Genomic DNA, 14,091 nt, shown 5'->3' with positions numbered 1-14,091 from the left:
CAGTTGCCAAGATGGGGTGAAGAGGGCAGAGCTGCTGCTGTGCTGTCACCTTCCTGGTGGCCCTTTTGCCAAATCCCAGCATTGAGTTGTGCAAATGAGGCCAGTCCTGTTTGCAGTTCATGCTAATGAGCATATCCCCTAAGTGCCTGTTTCTCCTGGAGGGAGCCTCTGCTCTCATTCTGAGTGTGAGGCGCCAGTCTTGAACTCAGAGTCCTTTTCTGGGATAGAGGAACTATTTATGGCTTTGCTTTCAGAATCTGACATCGTCTCTCCCTCCTGTGTATCCTCAGTCTAGCACATGGACTTGCTCTTCTGACCACCATCTTGAAGCCTTAGGGTTGGCAGCCTGAGGTAGGAACTCTTATAACCCAGTCTCTAAAGCAGAGGACTATGTGAGACCAGAGGCTTGCCCTGCCCCACAGTTCTCCAGTGGTCAGGGTGGTCCATCTCTTCATCCTCAGGCTTGCCCTGTTCTGGAACATACCAAGAAAAGAGACAGGCAGACACCAGCTGGAAAAAGCGAGACCTACTTCCTTGGATTTGCAACCTTAGGACAATCTGCCATCTAGGACAGCCTAGGGCATCAGGGGACCCTATCTGCTACCTGAGTTGGGGAAGGGAGGACGAAGGCAAGAGAAGATAGGAAGCTTTGCACCCCAGTACTCCAAGGCACCCCTTCCTGCTGACTTCCTTTCTGGGGGGTCGTTAGCAGTGGCCGATGGGTTCAGAGATACTGAAGACAGTACTGAGCCAGTCGAAGGTGGGAAACCTCGCAGTACGAAGCCTGGGCAGGGGTGATGAGCACAGACTTCTCTCTGCCCTAGGCTGTGTTCCCTGCTGCATGTCCTAGCCTAGTGTTTGATACATAGTGGGCATGTAGTGAAAAAAAAAACAGTTTTTTAGATGAATGACCAGGAAGTGGGAGAGGAAGGAAAAAAATTCCTTTATTTGTGCCTCTGTTTTCCCACCAAGTTAGACCTATACGGTCCAAACTCTCTTTCGAGTTTGCTGGAGAATCTTTGATGTGCCTTGCTGAGCAAGCCCCTCCAGGCCCCTGCAGCCTTCTGGCTTTTGCCCCTCTCATGCTGACTATTGGTTCCCTTAACAAAATAAATCACCTATTTGTGGTACTCTTTACTTGGGGTCGCTGCAACCATTCCATTTGGTCACCTCTATATATCTGGGAATCGAATGAAATTTCCCTTTCTCAGTTAAAGAATCTGGGGCTCAGGGAAATGAAATGATAAATAATCCCCAAATCAAGAAGACCCTAGGCCCTAGCTGCTTCAATACGGTCCTGCTGACAGGAGAGAGGACACAGAGGAGGAAGGTAAAGTGGCACTTGCCAAGAGGAAGAGATGTTGTGGGACTTTTAAATCAATTCCATATCCAGTAAGGGTCATGTTAGCCCAGCCTACCTGGGAGAAGTAATCCCTTCTTCTGAATCTATTTACAAGATATCACAGCCCTGTTCCCAACTGATAGTGGAAGGGAAATGAGAGATGCAAAAGGCAGGCAGGTGGAGGAAAACACCAAATGCACTCTCCCTCATAGCCCTGTCTCCACCTCCTGGCAAGCAGCAGCCTCAGTGATCTTTGTTGTCATTCTGAAGGTCCCAGGGAGAACCTGGTACGCTGAGGGGTGTCAGGCTAGACTCCTACCAACTCTGGCCCTCCAACAGCCATCCCTAGTAGGCTAAAGGTCCCTGCTTCACCATTTCATTCATGAGGGTCGGTGAGACCACAGGCAAGAGGGCTACATGAACTGCCCAGACCGTTCCAAATATAGTGTTAAGGTTGCCAAAATGGCCACCTGTGTCTCACCATGCTGTACTTTCCCTTCCTGCTGCCCCCAAGCCAGGCTCCACGTGTCCAGTCTTTGACTTGCTGGCAAGGTTGAGTGGGCTCCAGTAAGAAAGAGGCCAGCTGACCTCATTGGCCAGAGTGCTAATCCCCTCCAGATGGGCTGGTGGCTTGCACCAAGGGCCTGCTGCCCAGACTGAGACAACTCTGGTCCCAGTGACCATGGATAGATGTGTATGTGTGACAATCTCGTGTCTCCAGTTCTCTTTTCTGCTCCCTTCCTCCCTTGTACTGACATCTCCTTAGCAGTACCCCCACCCCCACCCATCCATTCTTCTTTGTCTCTCTGGAAGCTTCCTCTGGCTATCTGTGTTGTTTGACTTGGAGGTTAGCAGGATGCTCAGGCTCAGTAGATCTCAAAAAGACAGTTTCTATGCAACCTCACAACCCTATTGTTCTGCACCTTCTCATTCCAAGCATCTCTCCAAGCTCTACCCTTCCTGGATGACAGCTATGTGGGGTCGTCTGTGGAGATTCATCTGCCAAGGGTGAGATTTAAGAGCATCTCCCAACATTCAAAGGACAGGAGGAAGGTGCCAGCTTCCTCTGTAGCAGGAGTCAAATGGATCTGGGGAAGGACTTCCAACATAACAGATGTTCCACATGCAAGAGAGCCCTTTCCCAGACCATTCTGCAGGAAGAGGCAGAGTGTGAGCTCCTGAAGTGATGCTGGGGTTGGATGGGAACCTCAAAGAAAAGTCTTAGTCCTGGTACTTGCGGTTTCCACAGCATATACTACATTGCATGGAAACATTAATTAATGTTAATTACATATCTTTCTGCTAAATATTAAGGTCTATACTGAGCCCCTGTCCCTTCCTTAGCTTTAAACAAAGAGACAAGGGAAAAGATGGCAGGTCATTTCCTAGCAGGGCCTTACCATTTCTGAGCTAGGTACACACCGTGTCCTTACCCTGGTTCTTATACTTGGTTTTGGACAACTGACTAATCGTGGACAGAGGCAAGATTAGTCTAGTGACCAGATGGAAGGTGACAGGGCAAGGAGAGGAGAGAAAAGAGTCACCTGTGGACTCTCATGGGAAAGGCTGGTCCCAGGCGGTTGTTAGCAGGCCCTCACAAGAGAAGTCACCACGGGACACTGTTAGGTTTATTTCATGGTGAGTAAGGTGTCCATGGGGGAGCCACAACGATGGCTGTGATCATCTGGAGGCAGGGTTCCCAGGGGTGGCTATAGATTTGGCATAGCCTCTGGCCCAGCTTGGAGAGTTCTGGGCAGTCATTGGTGTAGCAGCTTTCGTAATTCACAGGGATCCGTGATAGGCATGGAGCAGGCTTGGTTCTCAAATATGTAGACCGTGGCCCGGTCTTCTACCCGTCGAAGGTTGCTCAGGAAGGGAAGCTGACGGGACAGGAAGCTTGATGGGTCTCCATCAGCCAGAATGAGCACCTGGGATATTGGCAGAGCACAAAGTGTCACCTGGGACAGGGTACTGGTCATTGCAGAGCCCAGCGGGAAGTGACCTATCCCCTAAACCTCCAAAAGGAAGGATGTGGGGAGCTGAGTAGGGAGACACAATGAGGGAAGTAGAGAGTGAACACAAGGTTGCAGGGGTGGGCACCTTATTAGGAATGTAGATGGAGTGGACACATTGCAGCAGGGCCTTGGTGTCCTTGGCCTGAGGGTCTCCACAGATCACGATCTGTCCAGTATAGGAAAGTCATCCAGTGTCAGGAAGAGAGAAGCTAGTCCCCAAACCTGCCAGAGCTTCCCCATCCTCCACCCACCCAGAATTCCTAAAAAGGGAAGAGACTCACCTCAGCTATCAGGAGGATTCAACAGATTTAAAGCTCCACAAGTGCAAACACACAAAAACACACACACACAGACACACACACAGACACACACAGACACACACACACACACACACACACACACACACACACACACACACAGACACACACAACACACACACACACACACACAGACACACACACAGACACACACACACACACACAGAGACACACACACAGACACACACACAGACACACACACACACAGACACACACAGACACACACAGACACACACACACACACACACACACACACACACACACACACACACACAGACACACAGACAGACACACACACACACACAGACACACACACACACACACACACACACACACACACACACAGACACACACACACACACCCACACACACACACACACGCACACAGACACACACACACACACACACACACACACACACACAGACACACACACAGACACACACACACACAGAAACAGACACACACACACAGACACACACACAACACACACACACACACACACACACAGACACACACACACACACAGAGACACACACACACAGAGACACACACACAGACACACACACAGACACACACACACACATCAGGAATGCACATTAGTGGCAATGTCATACACTGCAGTGGACATACAAATACAGGTCGGGGTGTCCAGAAGACTTGCTACACTGCATGGCACACAACACACAAATAGGCATAGTTACATGCACACATAGCAGACATCACACATATAAACATATGCAATCATACACCCACAGAGGAACACACAAATATTCACAGGCAAATCCTCTAGTCCATACCAGCACATAAACCAGAAAAAGTATGTGCGTGAGTGTGTGTGTGTGTGTGTGTGTGTGTGTGTGTGTGTGTGTACAAAAGAGTTGACATAGCAATAAACCACAAAGGGACAGAAATAATCAGGTTGACATGCAGAACTTTACAGAGAAACACTTCACCAGCCGCCAGACCATCAGGAACCCATCTTTTAGCCTCTCCATTTTGCCTTTATATGCAAACAGCCCAATGACAAGCCCTCACAGGCTGTCTCCCCTGACACCACCCTCCCACAGACACCTCCACTCCCCAGAGCGGAGACCCCTGCATACGTATAAGTGAGCGTTGGTGGCAGCCCTGGAGCTCCATTCATGGCTACTATAGCTTGTTCCATCACCAGCCTCCCTCCTGGCCTGGTCTCAGTGCACATTTTACCTCCTCCCTACCTGCTTCAGAGTCTGCTGTTGAGCTGAGAGGGCACGGACCATCTCAGGCAAGGCCACTGGAACTCGGCGCATGCGCTCCGAGAAGGCTGTCAACAGGCACACGCACTTGTCCATCCAATCCTTGTGGCCGGTTAAGCCGTGTAACCGGAGGAGGTTGTGGGCCGACACGGAGTTGGCACTGGGTTCTGCGCCATCCTGGTCTGCAAGGGCATAGGAGGAGGTACACAAGGGATAGTCGTTGGGCTTCAGGGCCCTGTCTGAGACTGAATCTGGGTTTTGGGGTCCAGGGATAAGATGAGGAAGTTCATATGGTCTGATTTTTTTTTTCACAAGCCCCTCTCTCCTGCTAAGCCGTGGGTATCCAGGTTCCCTACCTCACGGCTGATGCCTTTGTCTAACTACCGACTGCCAGGGCCAGAGAGGCATCACCCAAATCCCTCCCCTCTTCTATTTCCTCCACACATCCTGCTGGCCTACTGCCTGAACAGCTCCCAATCCTTTCCTGTCCCCCATCTCATGGGCTACCCCTGGCTGCTTTCAACAGTACCTTCCAAGCCTAAAAGTCAGCATCCTCTTAACGGGTCACCCTGATTTCCCAGTTTCCGTTCATCTCTACAACAGTCAGAATGGCCGCCTTACATCCAAGCCAGAGCAAGTCAGACCCTCTCAGTGGCCTGAGCTTTCTCTTCCTTATCCCAGCATTTGCACCTCCTCTCTGGTCTCTCTGTCTTCCACACTCAGCCTAACCCCTAGGGCTCTCTCATTAAACTGTCTCCTCTGCCTAAATCTCTTCCAAGTGCCTCCCCGACAGCACAGATCCTCTTGGCTGACACCTGTCACAGGTTTACTGTATTCTCAAAGCTCTAGTGACGAAACATTTCTCACTATCTCCACCACATGTAAGCTTCCTTCAGGCAGAGACCAAGTCATTCTTGCCTAACAAATGAAATCTGTGGATTTCGGATACCCCTGCGTGCTCACAGGAAAACTACAAGGACATCTCCATTAACTCTGAGGACTCTGAGTGCTTCTAGCCCTCATTTGTATATTAGAAAGCAGGTTCAGAAGTATCAGGAGACCTCCAAAGTCACATAGAATAAAGACATGAAGCCAGCAGCCCCACGTGAGCTGTTTACTCTAACACTACACAAGTATTTTCCTCTGCAATGCCCTGCCGCCAGCCCGAACCCAGGGCCCAAGGCCAGCACTGACCATCCTTCAAACGAAGAGGCAGGTCTGTCCCCAGCTCAGCCTCACTGCAGAAGTAGCCACCACCGTGGGTGTCCCAGAAGAGTTTGTCCTGTATGTCCTGCAGGCGCAGAGCCCACTCAAGCCAAGAGCTCTCTTGTGAGGCCTCATACAGGTCCAGCAGGCCCCGCACCACAAAGGCATAGTCCTCCAGAAAACCCCAGCATGGCGGATTGCTAAGGGTACAGGAGAGAAGGAAGTCTGAGGACAGGCCCAGGAAAGCAGAGAAGAAACTTCTCGTGCTTTCTTTCGGTTAATCCTCAATACCCACTTCTCCTGTGGCTACATTAGCCTATTTCCCAAAAGAGCCAATGGGCCCAAGAGTGTTAAGGGAGCAGAGTAGTGACTGATCAGTCAACTGAAAGGGCAGAACAGGGCGAGAATCACACAAGGAAACGGCCTCTTGGTCTACCCATCCCCCACCTCCCACCTTTGCTCCACAGTTCCTCCAGCGCCAGCATAGCATGTCCTCTTCAGGCGGCCGCTGGACACATCAAACATGTGCCGCTTGAGGAATTTGGCACCGTTGGTGGCCTGGGTGACTAACTTTTCCATACCTAGGACAGACCCCGCCACGGCAAAGCCAGACACCATCAAGCCTGGAGGAATGAGAGGTCAGAGGTGTTAAGAGGTCAACCAGAGCTCTTCTGGGGCAACACACCCCACTCCACCCCACCCGGTGGCTCCAAGTGAATTATTCTCTAAATCTCCATTTATTTGTTTCTAAATCAAAATTGAAAAGGCCTATGAAGAAAGGAGGGGGGAGACAGAAGGGGCGTGGCCAGTAGAATTAAGGTTCAGAGAGGGTCACCCTACCGTTCCAGGCAGCCAGCATCTTGTTGTCCAGGTGTGCTTTCGGCCTATGTTTCCGGGCCTGGAAGAGCTTCTCCAGCCCTGTGTTGAGCAACGCCCTCACAGCCTCCACCTCCAGGCCATAGCGGGCGGCGGTCAGCTCTAGTGAGTACCGCACGGTCAGAACATTCTGACCATGCATCTCCCCGTTGACATCCTGAGGGAAACAGCCGTGGTCAGAAGGAGCCCGTGTACTTGGTGGGCCTGGGGTCCTTGTCTGGGTCTGTAAAAGTCCTCACCTGAGTGGGGTTGATATTGCCTGCTTCACTGAGTCCGTAATGCTTCATTAGGAGCTGGCCTGAAGTCAGAGGCTCGCTGGCGCCCCCCACCGGCTCTGGGAGCAGCTGTTGAACCTCTTTGACTGTCCACAAATACAAAGCACCCTCTTGGGGCTTCACGCCCCGCTCTGGGGGAGAATCAGCATCCTCTGCACTGTAGAAGCCTCCGGACTGTGAGGATAGGAGAGTTAGCTAGTCATCATCTTAAAGACCTTAAGCCCTCCTGCACCCAGGTATGCCTGCCTCAGTGGACACACGTACCCGATGGCTCAGATTCCGGGTCACATACTGCAGGATGCCTTTGGCAACATCGGAGAAGAATTCATCGCCAGAGATCTGAGGGGGGTGGAGGTTGTAAGTTAAGGTCACTGGCGGGGAGGTGGGGGCTCAGATTCATAGAGGATATTCTCCCAGGAAAGTGGGTGGGGTGTAGGGAAGCCCAGGTGTCTAGAGCGAGAGAAGGAATTCTGGACTGAAATTAAGAGGAAGTCACAGTTACCTGGAAGACCTTGGGATTGGCAGCCAGGGTTAAGGTTAGGGGCAAAAGTCACCTGGAAGGCATGGCAGTAGACCACCGAGAGCTGTGCCTGGTCATACAGCATCTTCTCAAAGTGAGGAATGTGCCACTGTCGGTCCGTGGAGTAGCGGTGAAAGCCCTGGGCCAGGCAGGAGGTTAGGTTAGTCTGATCTCAGTCTCTGTTACTAGGCCTGCTGCCCCTCCAGGGAACCTGGCCTGCCCTCACCTGCCCCACATGATCCCGGATGCCTCCGTTGGCCATCATCTTCAGGGTGTGCAAAGCCATCTGCTGAGCTCGGGAGCCATCCTGGGTGACCCGATGACTGAGCCAATAGGAGAACAGGAAGTTCAGAATCACTGTGGAGCAGGAAGGAGAGGGTGAGAAGGCCAGGCAGTATCTGTCAGATTGGAAGATGGGAACTTCTACCATCCACTTAGAGGACACAGGCCATTGTCTGAGTCAGAGGTCAGAATACCATTGGCCCACAGGGGACCAGAGAGCAACACAGCCATACAAGAGAGACCAAAGATGGGATTGGGGATTTAGCTCAGTGGTAGAGCGCTTGCCTAGGAAGGGCAAGGCCCTGGGTTCGGTCCCCAGCTCCGAAAAAAAGAACCAAAAAAAGAGAGAGAGAGAGAGAGAGAGAGAGACCGACCAAAGACACTGGGTCACTTAACTAAGTTAGATGGTCATTAGATAGGGCAGGGCCAGAGGTCACTGACCAGGTGTGGGAAACTTAGGGGCCTCAGCAAAGCCACCATACTCCTCATCATATCCCTCATCCAACTGCTGGAAGCAGCGGCTATTCATGGTGGCAGCGGAGGGCGGAAGCTGTCTGTCACCCACGCTGATCTCAGATCGGGCCAGCAGGGCTGTGGTGACACGCTGGCTGTTTTCCAGAAGGGTGGTCTTGTTCTGTTTCCACTAGAGGAGGTGAGAACACATGTGGAGGTCAGTACACACGGGGTGGGGTGGGGGGGCTCCCCGAGGTCCCTCAGCCTGCACTTTGGTACCTTTTCTCCCTGGCATCCACCCACCTGATCACAGATTCTCATCAACACTGTTCGGAAGCCAACTCGAGTCAAACCATCCTCTGGTGGGAAGTAGGTGCCCCCAACAAATGGCTGGAGGTTGGGGGTCAGCCACACATTCATTGGCCAGCCTCCTCCACTACTGGTGGCCTGAAAGAGGGAGGGCCAGGATCAGGGGAGCTGCCATGCTCAGGTGTGACAAGACCGTCACAGGGATGTCTCACCTGCACAAAAGTCATGTACACTTTGTCCACGTCTGGCCTCTCCTCTCTGTCCACCATCACGGAGACGAAGTTCTCGTTGAGCAGGTGCCCTATCTCTTCATTCTGGAAGGATTCTTCCTCCATCATGTGGCACCAGTGACAGGTGGAGTACCCCACTAGGATAGAAAAGGGACAGGAGGGCAGAAAGAGGACCCCGGGACCCAAAGGACTCACCCCAACCCCCTGCCTGTCCCCAAACCCCATCCCGGGAACAGTGAGTGTATACCTGAGAGAAAAATTGGTTTGTTTTCTTTTTTGGCCTTGTCGAAGGCTTCCTGTCCCCAGGGGTACCTAGACCCAACATGAAGAAGACGTCACTCAGTAGCCTAGGGAGTCTTGGAAGATTAGGGACCCCAGATGCTTCAAGGGAAACCCTGGGATAGTGCTCACCAATCCACCGGGTTGTGGGCATGTTGTAAGAGGTATGGAGACTTCTCATTGATCAGTCGATTGGCAGTCTTCTGAGGTGGAGGTGGGGGACAGTTAGTCCGACTCGCCTTTCCCCCAGCAGGCATGGGCACAGAATTACTAACTGAAGCACTTCGGTCCTTGTCCCGGGAGGAGCTGCCCCTAATGTGGGCAGATAGGTCACACAAATGAAGACCACTTCCCCTTTACCTTCCCAAATCAGCTTAACGACCACCCAAACTCAAAGATTTCCACTCCCAGTCCAGCCCACCTTTCTGAACCACGGGGGAGACCGTGGCCTTTGTGCTCCCCCTTATGTTTTGGGGGTGGTGGGGAATGGTGGCTCATTGGGGGCTCCCTGCCAGGTTAGTCTCCCCCAGCTTCTCGGACTTGGCGGTAGGAAGGGTATCTGTGAGGTCAGAGAGGGTCATAATGAGTAGAATGGTCCATCCAGCTCTGTTCTATCACCCATGGAGGGCCCCTCCCTGGATTGGTTGCACTGCAGGCATCCCTAGTATGCATGAGGGTAACCTGGAAAGGGAGTGGCTACTGCCAGTGTCTAGATAGATCAAAAGGAATTGGGTCCAGGACTGGACCAGGTGAGGAACAGCCAGAAGTAGGCAGGAACTACTTAGCCAAGAGCTCCAAATGGAGCACTCTGAAGGACCAAGTCTTGTGATACACACACACACACACACACACACACACGGGAGGGGAGAGAGAGGGAAAGGGGGAAGAGAGATGAGAAAGAGGAGGGTGGGGGAAGAAGAAGGAGGAGGAGGAGGAGGAGGGAGAGGGGGAGGGGGAGAAGGAAGGAGGAAAGAGGGGGGAGGAGGAGGAGGGGGGGGAGGGGGAGGAAGAGGAGGGGGAAGGAGGAGGAGGAGGGGGAGGAGGAGGGGGGAGGAGGAGGAGGGGAGGAGGAGGGGAAGGAAGAAGGAAGAAGAAGAGGAAGAAGAAGAAGAAGAAGAAGAAGAAGAAGAAGAAGAAGAAGAAGAAGAAGAAGAAGAAGAAGAAGAAGAAGAAGAAGAAGAAGAAGAAGAAGAGGGAAAGGGGGAACACTCAGAATCAAATAGGCCTGTCTTAAGGAGTTCAACCTGGGAACTCAGCTAAATAATAACAGGCCAGTGCAGCAACATGAGACTCTGACAGGATGCAAGGTGCTTCAAGAGAGGGGTCTGTGGACAACACGTCATTCTAGAAAGTCTTTCCAGAGGTAGTGTTAAGGTAGTCAAAGAGCTAGCCTGATCTGGCAATACTGCAGCAGATAAGAAGGGAGGGGGAAGAAAAGGAGCCTTCATGCAGGGGGATCCGAGCAGACATGGCATCGTGCCTGAAAGACACCCCCCCCAACCCCCCGCAGGCGCCAGGCATATTGTAGTGACTAGCCCATACCTGCCGCTAGCGGGAGGGCCCAACCCCACAGTGGGGTGACCGGAGGTTGGGGCCCAGACAGTCCCACACTCTCAGTATGACTGCTCCAAATCGGGCTATAGGCTTCAAAGGGCGGACCCGGAGCCGGGTCTTCGCCAAGTCTCTGGCCCTGTGGCTGGTCTCCGAGCGCCGCTCGGCGGTAGAGCGCGGAAATACTGCCGTGCCTTTGAAGATCCAACCGTCTCAGCGCCTAAAATTCGAGCAAAATAAACTGGGTTCCATTTAAAGTGCTGGCAAGAAGAGGGACCCTCACAGCATCCAATACTTTCGCCTAGCTCTTTTCCCTTTTACAAGCGGGAAATGAGGCTCCCGTTGAAGGATTTGCTCAGCCAGGATTTGCTTGATTCAGCCTACCGCTCTCAAGGCCCTCCTTAGAACCCACCCACTCCAGGAAGCCTTCTGAATGATGACACTGAGCCAATGTGTCCTTACTTCATGCTCTATTTGCTTGGTTCATTCATCTTACTCAGCCAGTGTCTAGTGTCCTCTGCTGTCTACTACTATGCCAAGCATTGAACACCAATATGCTCCTCCCTACCCTTTACTCACAGCTAGGGAATTGTCTACACACTGTGACAAGTACCGTGAACGGGTATAATCTAGCAAGAGACTTGATCCTGTAAAAGGGACATGGGGGAAAAGCTCTGCATAGGAAGTTCTATTTGAGGGGTAGCTATAAAGAATGAGAGAGAACTTGCAGGAAGTGAGAGAAGCAGCAGAAGGAACAGCATGTGTAAAGGTCCTGTAGCAGGTGAGGGAGTTGGGACTGAAGAACAGTAGAAGGCTAGCACAGCTGGAGGGTAGAGTGAAAGGATAGCTAATGAATGTGGATAGGAGCTGGCGTGGCTTGCTATTGCCGCGATGAAACACGATGACCAAAAAGCAACTTGGGGAGAAAGGAGTTTATTTCACCTTATACTTCCACATCACAGTCCTGTGTCCATCATCAAAGGGGAAGTCGGGGCTGAAATTCAAGGCAGGAACTGCAGCAGAAGCCATGGAGGAATGCTCTCCATGTCTTGCTCAGCCTGCCTTCTAGTACATAGGACCACCAACCCAGGGGTGGCAGGCACTGATCACCCTCAAACATCAATCATCAGTGAAGAAAATGTATCCCAGGCTTGCCCACAAGTCAGTCTAATGAGGACACATTTTCTCAGCTAAGCTCCCTGCTTCCAAATCAGTCTAGCTTGTGTCAAGTTGACATAAAACTAGCTGGCCAGGGAAGTTAGAGGAGTGGGCAGGACTAGGTCTGGGGCAGGGGGTGAACTCTGAGGAGGAGGCATTGCTGGGGATGCAATCCAGGGCCTTATACATGCTACACATGCCTCAGCAGGAGAGCTCCTAATGACATAGGGAGGAGGCTGCTGAGGACCTTGCCTGCCTGGTGTATTGTTTGTTTGTTTGTTTGTTTATTTTTGGCCCCTCTCCCTCCTCCAAGACAGGGTTTCTCTGTGTAGCCCTGGCTGTCCTGGAACCTGCTCTGCAGACCAGGCCTTGAACTCACAGAGATCTACTGTCTCTGTCTCCCAAGTGCTGGGATCAAAGGTGTGCGCCACTGCTGCCCAGACCATTTTAATCAGGATAGTAGCCTCTTAGGTCTGGAAAGGGGGAAAGAATGGAAGCAGGTTTAACGAAGGGGTCATGGCAGCACACAGGAGAGACAGCGAGCCTCCTGTCTTACTGGGGGATAGGGGTAAAACTGCAGAGAGGGGTGTCAGTCAACATAAAAGGGTAAGGCCTTGCTCTGAAGAAAATGGAGCCGTAGGAGGTCCAGCGGTCTTTTTTGGGCCGGTTGGTCTGAATACCTTTGAGATGTCCATGCAGAATGGAAGGTGTAAGGGCTTGATGAACAGAAGGGAGGCTGTTGGGAAAGAGAAAAGGATTTTCTATGTGGAGAGCTTTTGACAAAGCAGCATATTGAGAGAAGAGAGCTCAGGCCCATACTCCTTGAATCATGACAACATAGGCAGGCAGGACCCATGCATGAATTCAGACACTGTAGCATCTTAGAAGCAGAGCTACAGGGATCTTAAGAGCAGCTAGGCATGGTGGCGCATACCTGTACATCTCGGTGCTGAGCTAAGGAGATACGGGGCTAGAGGCTGAGACTGAAAGAGCACGAGTTCAAGGTCAACTTGAGCTGCAAAGAAAGACCTCATCTAAAATAAGGGGGTCGGGGGGAAGGATGGACTCAGTCAATAAAAGTGCTCATTTCATGAATGTGAGGTCTCGAGTTCCATCCCCACAAACCTACAGAAAACAAAAGCAACAGCGTAACCGCAGCAGTGATGAGGCAGGAGGCAGAGGTAGACCAGATGCCTGGAGTTCAGTGGCCTTCTAGCTTGGTCTACCTGGCAAACTTCCATGACAAGAGGAAATCTTTTCTTGGGCTACAGAGATGGTCTGCTGGTTGAGAGGGCTGATTGTTCTTCCAGAGGATTCATTAAATCCCGCCCCCGGCCAATGGTGGCTCACAACTGTAACTCATGCATGTAGTGCTCGAACATATGCAGGCACAACACCAATGTGCATAAAATAATGAAATGTTAAAACGAAAAAATAAACCCTGTCTCAAAATGTGAAAGGTACCTGAGGAATGACATGTGAAGTTGTCCCCTAAACTCCACCCACAGACCACATACACACACACACACACACACACACACACACACACACACACACACACCACAATGAAGTGCCTACAGAGAAGTTAAATGTTCTCTGGCTTTAGCAGACCCTGGGCTGGACCTGGTGAGTGTAGTCCTAGCGACACCAAGCTGAGAACAGGCAGCCCACCATTGAGAAACGGGAAAGAAGGAAACAATGGCTTTGATTTTGAGAAAGATGAAGCCAAGGAGGCTGTATGTTGGCAAGCAGGATCTGCCTGGAAGAAAGTGAATTGAAGGCCTAGAAGACAGATGAGGTTCCTAACACTGAATCTGAGGATAAGGGCAACAGGCTTGGGGGTTAGGTTTGCCCTATAAGACATGTTCTAGGGCTGGAGAGATGGCTCAGTGGTTAAGAGCACTGACTGCTCTTCCAGAGGTCCTGAGTTCAATTCCCAGCAACCACATGGTGGCTCACAACCATCTGTAATGGGATCTGATGCCCTCTCCTGGTGTGTCTGAAGACAGCAACAGTGTACCCACATATGAAATAAATAAATA

At 51.6% G+C, this 14,091-nt stretch overlaps 1 protein-coding gene across 1 annotated transcript; it reads right to left on the bottom strand.

Annotated features, from left to right (window-relative positions):
- Nucleotides 1-2,948: 2,948 nt before the first annotated feature.
- On the bottom strand, nt 2,949-9,663 carry Spata20 (spermatogenesis associated 20). Its single transcript, XM_032912507.1, has 15 exons — nt 9,473-9,663; nt 9,309-9,373; nt 9,044-9,198; nt 8,826-8,969; nt 8,511-8,712; nt 8,014-8,144; nt 7,822-7,926; nt 7,532-7,606; nt 7,232-7,441; nt 6,957-7,149; nt 6,571-6,739; nt 6,105-6,316; nt 4,893-5,092; nt 3,443-3,523; nt 2,949-3,270 (listed from the first exon to the last, which is right to left on the bottom strand). The coding sequence occupies exons 1-15, from the start codon at nt 9,595-9,597 to the stop codon at nt 3,100-3,102; spliced, it is 2,238 nt and encodes a 745-aa protein (XP_032768398.1). The 5' UTR covers nt 9,598-9,663; the 3' UTR covers nt 2,949-3,099.
- Between the last annotated feature and the right edge of the window lie 4,428 nt (nt 9,664-14,091).

This window comes from Rattus rattus, chromosome 9, assembly GCF_011064425.1.
Source record: "Rattus rattus isolate New Zealand chromosome 9, Rrattus_CSIRO_v1, whole genome shotgun sequence".
NCBI lineage: Eukaryota > Metazoa > Chordata > Mammalia > Rodentia > Muridae > Rattus > Rattus rattus.
This window is presented reverse-complemented; position numbering and strand designations above follow the sequence as displayed.